Source organism: Andrographis paniculata, unplaced genomic scaffold, assembly GCF_009805555.1.
Source record: "Andrographis paniculata isolate CXL003 unplaced genomic scaffold, ASM980555v1 Contig22END, whole genome shotgun sequence".
NCBI lineage: Eukaryota > Viridiplantae > Streptophyta > Magnoliopsida > Lamiales > Acanthaceae > Andrographis > Andrographis paniculata.
The window spans coordinates 2,782,759-2,794,790 of record NW_026137513.1 but is presented as its reverse complement, the minus strand read 5'-3'; the positions used below and the strand labels follow the sequence as shown (position 1 = coordinate 2,794,790).

Genomic DNA, 12,032 nt, shown 5'->3' with positions numbered 1-12,032 from the left:
AAATGATCCAGACAAGAGGTAGATAAAAGAAGGGTGCGGACTTTATCGAGGATATGACAGTGTTTATGTTCGGCGCGACCATTTTGTGGAGAGGTGTACGGGTAGGAGCGTTGGACAACAATACCCTGATCAGATAGGAAACGAATGAATGAAGAATCTGTATACTCAAAAGCATTATCTGTCCGGAGAGTTTTTATGGTGGAGGAAAATTGAGAATGTATCATTTTAGCAAAGTCCATATAAATAGAGGATAGTTCAGAACGGTGTCACATGAAGTAAATCCACGTAAAGCGAGAGTAGTCATCGATAAAAAGCACAAAATAACGAGAACCATTCATAGAGACAGTGGGTGAAGGCCCTCAAATATCAAAGTGAACTAATGAAAACGGAGTATCCACAACATAAGTACTATGGGGGAATGATAAAGCAGGTTGTTTCCCCAATGAATAATCCACACAATTAAAAGACTCAAAACCGACATAACCCAAAAGACCCTAAGAGGGGGGAGCTGAAGTGACTCAAGCTCAAATAAGCGGTCCGTCTTCCGGCCCTTCCCGAGCGTCCTCCCGGTTCGCGCATCCTGAACCTGCACACCAGAAGAAGAGAAAATCACTGTGAGACCTTGATCAACTAATTGACCAACTGAGATCAGATTCAAGGTTAATTGGGGAATACAATAGGTGTCAGGGAGGGATAAAGATGAGGTGGATGTGCGTCCAGTATGGGTGATGCGCATATGGGTACCATTTGCGGTAAGGATAGGAGAGATGGTGCGGTGGATACAGAGGTCATAAGATGTATATCAGAGGTCATATGATTACTAGAAGTAGAATCAAAATACCAATGAGAGGTACCTGATATGGTAGACATTGCGGTATTGGAAAATAGAACTTGTTTAAAGAGAGCCTCCAAGTCCTGAATCGTAGGAGGCGCAGGCGCAGGCGTGGCAGATGCCGTGACAAATGAGGTACTAGACTGAGGAGGTCCACGAACTACCGAGGCTTGAAGTTACTGCTGCCAGAGCGAGACGGCCTGATAGGGCAATACTGTATAGTATGACCTAAAACGTGACAGTAGTGACACTCCATTTTGGGTCAGTGACTGAAGTCGTGATTAGAAGACTGACATCGTTTTCAGCGGAGTTGACGACTCTGAGTAGGTGGTCGGGCGGTGACCGCAAGAGCAGAATCAAGCGGAGGAGCCTTGGCGAGGTCAAGACGTGTTTCCTAAAAAATAATCTCCTGAATAGCTGCATCTAATGTAGGAAGTGGGTGCCGATGTAACAATGAGGCACAAACTGCCTCATACTCTGGACGCAAAGCCATCAAGACCTGAATGAGGCGAAGATGATCCGGACTGATCTTAACCTGATCCAACCGATGCTAAAGCGGTTGCACTTGTGCAAGAAAGTCGTTGACAGATTGTCCTGGTTCCTGTTTCAGATTATGAAGTGTACTCCATAGTTGATGATAGTGCGCAGTGTGATTTGATTATACAGAGAGAATTCGGGGCTCTGAAACCATATTGGAATTAACGGAATAATATTATTTCTCAACTAAAATTAGGGTTACATCGTCATATATATATACATATAGATATATATTACAATATATATCAATACCATAAATATAGATATATATATATTACAATATACATCAACAAAAAGATTTTTGAAAATTTTCAATATTCATTCATTTCTTTTTAAAAATATCAAATCAAAATCTTATATATTTTTACTAATTAATAAAATATTATTATTTTTTAATCTATTACAAATCTAGAGCGAATGTATTATTAACCATATACATCTATCCGTTACTTCTTTTTCTTTTTCAAATTTTCACTACCTTTAATACTTTATTTTTTTTATGTAGTTTTCTTGAAAAAAATTCAAGTTGTTCACTTTGAAAAAAAATTAAAATTAAAATTAAATATTCTTATGTGTGCACATTAATTTATAAAAATATTTTATCAAATATTTTTTCTTCTCTTAAAATATCTAATGCTTATTGTAATAAAAAATATTTATAACTTTTATCTAAATTGAACTTTAATTCACTCAAATCTATTTGAGGGTTTTTGACTTTTAAGACCATTATGTATATATTACATTAAAAATATACTATGATCACAAATATATTTAAAATTTGTGTTTAGGGTACACAAAGAAATTGAATAGAGGTAACTTAATTGAGATTTTTCTTAAAAAAAAATAAAAAATAAAAAAAATTACTTAATAGAGACAAAACATGTTTATCATGCTTGTTGAATCAAAATAATAAAATGTAAATCCCATAAAAGATAATTTGGGTGATATACGAAGGGTGTGTTTGTTAGGGGGATTGGATTGGATTTACACTATTCATCCAATTTTTTTCCTCCAAAAATATCAAATCGAACATCTATTTTTTATTTTTTATATTATACTAAAAATCAATTTTACATTCAAAACATCACATCAATACCTATTTATATCACATCATACAACTATTCAAATTCAAAATTTTTACTATTCAAATCCCAATTCAAAATCCAAACAAACACACCCAAATGTATTACCATGACTCAATTAATTCTAAAATCAACAAAATCAAAAAAATACAAAACAAAAAAAAATGTAAAAAATAAATGAATATTTAATTTCAGGACTATATATATTTCTAAAATAATAAATTTGTCTATAATTAACTATATTTTTTTACTGTTTAATAATTAATTATTTTTTTTATTATGTATAAATTTCAAAATAATTAATTAAAAATAAAACCAAATATAATATGATGACGTGGCATCATCATCTTCGCTTCCACAGCAGAGCAGAATGGATATGGCGGAGTCATGGGGTACCACAAAGCCCCTTGTCTACCGGATCACCAGTCACCCCCAACAATTCCCCACATCCACATTTCATCTCCCATCCCTGCAAAAACATACCAATTAATAATGGAGAAAAACTCACCGGAAAAACACGACTACGACGACACAAATCCGGCGACGCTGCTGCACCATTCCAAAGATGTCGATCAATTCATCGACGCTCTGCGCGCCATCGACGATAAATCTTCCGGCATCGTTGGCGTCCCGGATTTCATCGATTTATTCTCCAGGGATATGGAATCGAGGGTGCAGATATACGTTTCCGGCGATGCTCATCGGAGATTCGGAAAGTCGCCGGAGGAAGACTCCGATTTCATGGCGTCGGTGGGGCGAATGGCGAAATTGACAAACGCTCTGTGTGAGTTTAACAACGTTGATTCGCTGTTGAATCAGACGACCATCGCGCTCCAACGCGCCGCCGTGATGCTGGAGGACGAGTTCCGGTCGCTTCTGGAAGATTCGAGAAATAGAGATGAAAATAACTGTAACTCCGATCCGCCGGAAAATACGCCGACCTTTTACAAGTTCTCGTCCTTCAATTTGAAGAACAATCAGCCCGCCGATCACGCCGCCGATCGGTGCTCGATTAACGGCGATGGGGATTCCGGCGAGTACCCGGCGCCCCCGCCGGAATCTCTCTCGAAGCTTCGTGACATCGCGAGCACGATGATCGCCGGCGGCTACGAAGTTGAGTGCGGGCGCACGTACCTCCTCTCCCGCCGGAACGCCACCAGAAATTACATGGTGAAGCTCGAATACGACGTCGTTTTGAGCATGGACGACGTGGCGAAGATGCCATGGCAGACGATGGACCCCGAGATTTCCCGGTGGATCAATTCCGTCAAAGTCTGCTCGGAGGTGATCTTCCCGGCGGAGAAGACTCTCGCCGAATCAGTCTTCCCCGACACCCCCTCACTCCGCCGGAAACTGCTAACCAACCACCTCCGCGCGGTGGCGATCCAGCTCCTCGACTTCGCCGACGCGACGGCGTTGTCGAAAAAATCCGCCGAAAAACTCTTCAAGTACTTAGACATGTTCGAAACTCTAAGAGACCAATTCCTCCCGTCGCTCTCCGACGAATCCCTAATTTCCGAAGTCTCCGCAGCCGCCGACCGCGTCGGAGAATCAGTAATCGGAATATTCCGCCAGCTGGAGGACTCAATTCAAAACGACGCCTCCCGAACGCCGGTCCCCGGCGGCGCCGTACACCCGCTCACACGCTACGTGATGAACTATCTAAAATACGCCACCGAATACAAAGACACACTCGAATTAATCTTCACCAAATCACAACCACCGGAAAATTTCCCCGAATCCCCAACCAATTCATCGTCTCAACAACCAGAAAGCCCCAATTTCCACAATTCCGACGGGGAGGTCGCCGTGACTCTATTTTCGATCCAGATGGCGGCGGTTATAAACCGCCTCGACGAAAACCTAAACCAGAAATCGAATCTCTACAAGGATCCATCACTTCTATACATGTTCCTGATGAACAACGGGCGGTACATTCTGCAGAAGGTGAAGAGCTCGCCGGAAATCCGGCAAGTGATGGGCGACAACTGGTGCCGGCGGAAGTCGACGGTGCTCCGGCAGTACCACAAGGGGTACCAGAGGGAGACGTGGAACAGAGTGGTGCAGTGTTTGGGGCAGGAGGGGCTGATAGTGAACGGGAAGGTGAACAAGGCGCTGGTGAAGGAGAGGTTGAAGGTGTTCACGGCGGTGCTGGAGGAGATCCTCCGGACGCAGAGCGGGTGGGTGGTGAGCGACGAGCAGCTGAAGTCGGAGCTGCGGATATCGGTGTCGGCGGTGGTGATTCCGGCGTACCGGTCGTTTGTGGGGCGGTTTAAGCACCACTTGGATAGCGGGAACGGGAGGGGGGTGAGCAAGTACATAAAGTACCAGCCGGATGACGTGGAGCTGCTCATTGAAGGGCTCTTCGCCGGGAACACCGCCTCCTTCTCTAAGAGGAAATTATAATTATAATTTATGATGTAAAATAACCCAATATATATATATGTTCATTTTTTTTAGTATAGTCTTTTTTGGATGTACCTGGAATATATATACACATTCATTTTGATAGGAGATTTATAAATTGATTGTTTTTATATGTCCAACATATGTTAAAAATAATTAGAATGGTAAGAAAATTAGATTAAAAGATTTACAAACGATGGGATCAAAGGAATAATATACAAGATTGGAGAACCTATAAATTAGGTAGTTAGTTGTTTAATTTTTTTATATATATTAAATTTAAAAGCTAATCAAAATTGCATCTTAGTTCTTTCATTTCTCACACACCTGCATTTATTTCTTTTTCTCTGTTGCGAAACCATATTTCCATTCCAGTCCTATTTCGTTCCCGATCGATGTTGCTGCCGACGATGTCGAATGATGACACTGTCGAAGCTGCCAACACGGTTTTTTTCCGTTCCGGTCCTTTGAAGAAGTTGTAGAATTTCTTGAAAGAAAAAGAAGAACCAGAGAAATACGGCTAAGCTTTCAGAATTTCAAAATGCAGCTAAACTGAATTGATTTTACGGTTTTCTAACTATGCATATATATGATATTAGATGGGCTATGACACAAGTAATGGGCCCTAGTTAACTAATATGATATGATTACATAGAAAAATGCAAAATATTAATTATTTTTTTTCAAATCCAGCGACGTTATCACCATCATCATCATCCTCCTCCATCATCCCTGGTGGTCACTAAGTTAAACTTGGATAAAAAAATTGAGCAAAGACAAAGGGCTAAGACCTTTGGTAAAGATATCTGCACTTTGGTAGAAATGTGAACAAGTGTAGGAGTCCTTGAGTGAAATGTTGTCGAACAAACTGACAATCAATGTCAATGTGTTTTGTTCGCTCATGGTGAACCGGATTTTGGACCAAATGGATAGGTAGAAAGGTTATCACAATGTAATGTGGAGTGATAACGGAGATGCGGAAATCCTAGAGCAGATGTGATCCAAAGAAGTTCAAAAACAAAGGCAGCCAACGCGAGAAATTCTGCTTCAGTTGAGGAGCGAGATACAGTTGGTTGCTTCTTTGATTTCCATGAGATTAAGCAATTACCCAAGTAAATGCAGAACCCGGCAAATGATTTTCGAGTGTCCAGACAACAACCCCAATTAGCATCCGAATAGACAAATAGGGCTAAAGTAGATTATGAGGGGAATAATAGCTTAGCTCTAATGTTACCTCTAAGATATTTGAGAAGACGTTGGATGGCGTTCCAATGTTGAGATGTGGGTTCAGCCATAAATTGTGAGAGTTGTTGGACTGCGAATGTAATATATGGCCGAGTCATGGTGAGATATAATAGTTGACCAAGTAATCTTCAAAATTGTGAGGCTTGAGAAGATGATAGAGAAGTACCAGCTTTGGCTTGAAGTTTGTTTCCCAAACCAGTAGGTGTGGGAGCAGGACTAGAGTGAAGGATTCCAGATTTTGTAAGTATATCCAAAAGAAATTTGTCTTGACAGATAATTAAGCCATGAGAAAAGTGTTCAACCTGCATTCCCAAAAAGAGATATGTTGTTCCAAGGTTTTTAATAGTATAAGCTTTGTCAAGGTAATATGTCACTTCATCAATTATAGGAGGGGTGATTTCCTGTAAAGAGGATATCATCAACATAAACCAGAAGAATAGTGAAATGGGCATTGGAGCTGTGAGTGAATAAGCAATGATCATGAGATGATCTGATGAAGCCAAATGAGATCAACTTTGACGAAAATTCCTTATACCATTGACGAGGGGCTTATTTTAGGCCATAAAAAGAACGCTTAAACTTGCAAACCAAACTAGGGGTTGTTGGGCATCCGTGAAGAGGTATCATATACAATTATTCATCTAACCAACCATGTAGGAATGCATTGTTGACATCAAGTTGGTGGATTCTCCATTATCTAGCAGCAGCAAGGGTTAGTAATATTCGCACAGTTACTGGTTTTGCCACAAGGGCAAAACAATCAGTGTAATCTTTCCCCATAACTTGGAGAAAGCCTTTAGCTACTAATCAGCTTTGCAGTGTTTAAAAGATCCATCAGCATTGGTTTTTATTCTATAAATCCACTTGCACCATATTAGTTTGACACCTTCAGGTAAGGGTGCAAACTCCCAAGTTTGATTGGCATAGAGGGCCTGTAATTCATCATCCATTGCTTTCATCCAATGTTCTTCCTTAACAAAGGAAATACCATGCCACAAGTACAAAGGAGTTGGAGGTAAGGGATGAACTGCGGAAGAAGAGAACGGGGAAGGCGATGGTATCAGTGAAAGAGAGTCGAAGGAGAGAGAAAGTGCGATAGAGTAAACAGAAGAAATCTAATTTAAATAGGAGCATAACGGCTAGTATATGTAAAAGTTTAACACTGTTAGTGCAATTTATAATAAAGGGATGAAATATACAACATTTTAGAAACCACTAATAGGTTTTAGGGAATTTTTGGACCACGGGAGTTATTCATCAAATTCGAGAAACCACATGAAGGATTTTTGCTATTATTCCAAACTAAAATTAGAAAAACAACCGATGAAGCACGGCCGTGTTATTCCAACACGGCCGTGTTTGAATAAAAAAGTAAATTAGAATGTCAAATTATTTGAAGACAGTTGTATTTTATCTAACATGCTGTGTTCGATCCGACTCATATGCCACGTCAGTTTTTACTACAGCCACGTTAACATATCTATTAAAAATTTAATTGTGGGACTAAAAATGATATTTTGTATTTTGTATAAAACTAATTTTGATAATTATTTTTAAATGAGAATAAAAATAAAAATAAAAAAAAGAATTTGATTGGTACCAATATTAATTTTTACTCTAAAAATAATCAAGAATAAGGAATGACTTTTGTTAGAGAAAGAATATAAATATTATACTCTTTTCGTCTCAAACTCAAAATACAGATTTTTACTAAATAATTTGGAACGAATTGAATAAAAAAAAATATTATTTTATTTTATTTTGACAGATTTATATATATAATGCTACTAATATAATTATGGGCCAAATTATAATTCAATAATTTGGAACGGTCGATGGGCCGTAAGAGTCGGTGAATATGGTACAAAACAAAGTTTAAGGTCGGTCGCGCCTGGAGTTTGATATAGGCCCATTTCTTCCTGGGCCCAAAATACATTGTTCTTATAATGGGCCATTATTGGTCAGACCCAAAATATTAGAAGTTAAGCCCAATCGGCTTATCACTTTAATTTGTTAAGTGTATTTTTTTTTATTTTTTTTTTTCAAATAATAGTAAACACTCACTATTTAATTTGTATTATTCTCAAAAAATATATATATTTTTTCTTTATTTTATAAAATATCAAATTAAAATATTGTTTAAACAAAAATTTAAATCAATATTGTATTTCAAATTAATTCTAAACAGCAAATCAAATAAATTTTACTCCCTCCGTCCACAAAAAAGTATACAATTACTTTTGGCGTGGATAGTTAAAAGTAGTGTAATGACATTTTTGCCCTTGCTTTTTGGTGTAAAAGTAATGATGTGATGTAAAGTAAGAGTATTTGTGGAAAAAAGTAAGGTATTTAATGAAATGTTTACTTTTTAATTAGACGTCCCAAAATAGAAACATGTATACTTTTTAGCTGGACGGAGGGAGTATTTTATTTTGTTCAAATTGGTTTGCTGGGATAAATTTTTAATTATATAAAATTTTATATGTAAAAATATTAATTGGTCTTTAGCATACATCATTGAATATTTTTTTGAACGAAGCTGCTGAAATTCATCATGTTCGTCCAATATAGTTTTTTTTATTAACATAAATTTTAATAAATCTTTTTAAGAAATACAATATGAATGTATAAACTTACACAATATACTCCATTCGTCCTAGATATGGTGTTTTTTATGTACAAAAATTTAGAAAAATTAAGATTAAAGATAATTAAAAATATATTAATAAAAGTAATTATAAATTAATAATAAAATAAATAATTGGTCTAATTAAAATTTCAAAAATTATAAATGTATATTATTTTTTTAAAAAAAATGACATAAGATATGAAAAATATAGAAACAACAATATAGACATCAATGTGGGAAAGAGAGAGTATATTCTATTAACTCGGAAAAAATAATAATTTAATACAAAATATTAATTTTATATTAAGAACTCCATATCTTAACATAAAATTATATACATCAAAAAATACAAAAATATAAAGTGAGCACATTCATTTTTGCTTGATTTGTTTATTTTTGTTTATATAGACACTTTTCCAAACTTTGATAGTAATTTTTTAAAATATTGATATCAAGTAATTATTTAATTTTATAGAACATCAAATAGTTAATACTTTAATATTTTAAATAATTTTCAAAACTTTACAAACTTATACTAATGTAAATGAATCTGACATTTTTATTTTTTATTTTTTTTGTCTTAACTGAAAATATCATTTTTGTTATTTTTATTTATCTCACTCAAAAATATTTATTTTTTATTATAATTAAATTAATAATACAATAATACTAAAATATCATTAATTCTTATATAAATTACAAATATATCATTATACATAAAGTACAATGGACAAAAGTATTAAAATTATCTTATACATTTTCCTTATTATTATTTATTATTCTATTACATATATGTATAAGAATAATTAATTTGGGAAATTTTAACTTGAATGAATTGAGCCAAACACTAGAAAATAAAGAATGCCTTGTGAGTGTGTATAATAGTCTCTTCGTCCCAAAACAATAGAGACATTTGGGATGAACACAGAAATTAGGGAATAATTGTATTATATTAATAATTGGTATAAAAGTGTTTTTAAAAGACCAAAATACCTCTATTTTATGTAATTATTATGAAAATATTTGGATAATATTGTAAAAAATGTGAAAAGTTGGTTACCAAAAATAAATATTAAATTATAATTTTGAAAATGACAAAAATGGCAAAATAGAACAATTGTTTTGAGACAAAATAAATATGTGATAATTGGATGTTTTAAATTTGCAATGGACAATTATGATATATCAAAAATTGATGGTATTTAACCCATAAATTGATAAATTTCAAAAAGATATATGCACACACGGAACTATTAGGGGGTTTGGGGGTCATCCGCTAACCCAGCTCCCAAAAATATATATTTTTTTAGTTAAAAAAATAGTAAAATTATGTATCTTTAATTATTTGTCTATTTTGTTTCTTAGTTTTTATTTTTATCTTTTTGTAAAAAATAATAAATATTATATAATTTTATTAATTTTTTCTTTAATTTTTAATATTTTTTAATAAAAATAATAAAATTTATATAGTTGTGTTAAAATTTTTATTTTCAAACATATTACTTTTATTCGATTTTTTTTCCTTCTTTACCTCAGTGCACGAAAAGAAATTAAAAAAATAAAAATAAAAAATTCAACCATAAAAATAAATCTACATTTTGCCCCTCCAAAGCTTGCCGGCTAATTGCGCTAATGTATATGCATATATATAGAAATCAACATTGAAAAAATAAACAAAAAAATGGACAAAAAGAGGCATCACATTTTACTTTCATGATTTTGATGCGTTTATATATATATATATATATAATCTTTTATTTACAAAAATAATTAAAATCTAAAATTAATTTACAAAATGGCATCAAATATTTGTTGAGGACTGGACCAACTTAATACTAGTATGATATTGTCCGCTTTGGGCTGAGCTTACAAGGATTTGTTTTTGGACTTACTTCATGGAGTTTATTTAAAACTTATAAAGTGTGAATTTTTCTTCACAATTTTCAACGTGGAATTTGAGTTTACACCACAACAATTCAATTCGTACAAAATCAGTTGCTATTATTTGTAATTTGTGACTTTGCAAAATTTTTGTAATTTTTCTTAATTTACGTACAAGTTGTATTATTTTAGTTTTAAAAAATTTTGGTAATTTTAAAAATTAATTACTAGAAATTAAAAAAATATTTATTTTTCTAAAAATAAAATTGTAAAAAAATCAAAACAATAGTATATTTTATTAAAAATAAAGTGTAGTGAAACCCGCAACAAAAGTAATCCCTCCGTCCCATAACAAAGGATTCATTTTTCCATTTTAGTTTGTCTCATAACAAAGTATCCATTTCTTTTTTTTTTATAACTGTACTATCTACCTAACATTAAAATACTCTTACTACTTACAATATATTACACAAATGTTATTACCTTTATATCACGTCATACTAATAAGATTATATTAGTCATTTCTATTTTATTGCAACTACATCTCGATATAATACTAATATTTCTAAAACTACATAAAAAAAAAAATAAATGGATATCTAATTATGAGACAAGGGATTAATTAAAGTACAAGAATTAAAATTGCCAGAAATAATATTGATTTTTTTATTCAAAATGTCTTATTTGCATTTCCATCTTATTTTTGCACTACAATATCAAATCCTAAAACTTATTTAGAACAAAGTATCAAATATTTATTTTTTATTCAAAATACACTGTGAAATCAAAGCCGCAATTTAATTAAAATTATATCATATCAAAGACTTATTGTTCATTCAAAGTGTCGTATACGTATATTTCAATATTATTTTCAAACTATGAAATCAAATCTAAAATTTATTTAAAAAATGTCATATATAAATCGTTTGTTTCAATTCAAAATATGATATCCAAAACTTATATACACGTGACATATATTCGATATTTATTAACCAAGTAATAATTTTTGTAGTTAATAAATAGGTAGGGTGCATTATGGCTTCAATAGTGAATAACTTTATAATAATTTTCCAAGTAATAATCAAGAAATAACTAATAGGCTTCATTAATCCTACAATATTATTGTATTATTGATTAAGTTAGGTAATGAATGTAATGAGATATATCCATGATATATATACAAATTAAATATAGGGTTGGCCATAGAATTTAAATGAATTATTTTCACCACCTACTATATATATACACATACTTATAAATGATTGTACTATACTAGGTTTCCATAAAAATAAATTTTAAGTGGTTGTAAGTTTAATTCTTCATTAAATTCCCGATAAAAATTTGCCGTAGTTAGATTCGACAACAAACAAGAGTACCTTACAAGAATAGATCGAACTCACGGAGAAGTCGAAAAAAAAAA

The 12,032-nt window shown here is 33.4% G+C and overlaps 1 protein-coding gene across 1 annotated transcript; it reads left to right on the top strand.

Annotated features, from left to right (window-relative positions):
• The first annotated feature begins 2,796 nt into the window (after positions 1–2,796).
• On the top strand, positions 2,797–4,882 carry LOC127245588 (exocyst complex component EXO70B1-like). The gene has a single exon (XM_051266571.1). It carries the CDS (start codon positions 2,839–2,841, stop codon positions 4,855–4,857), a length of 2,019 nt encoding a protein of 672 aa, XP_051122528.1. The 5' UTR covers positions 2,797–2,838; the 3' UTR covers positions 4,858–4,882.
• Positions 4,883–12,032: the final 7,150 nt, after the last annotated feature.

Bases quoted from the DNA above. Each gene is read 5' to 3' on its own strand.
- LOC127245588 (XM_051266571.1), top strand. From the start codon at position 2,839: ATGGGGTACCACAAAGCCCCTTGTCTACCGGATCACCAGTCACCCCCA.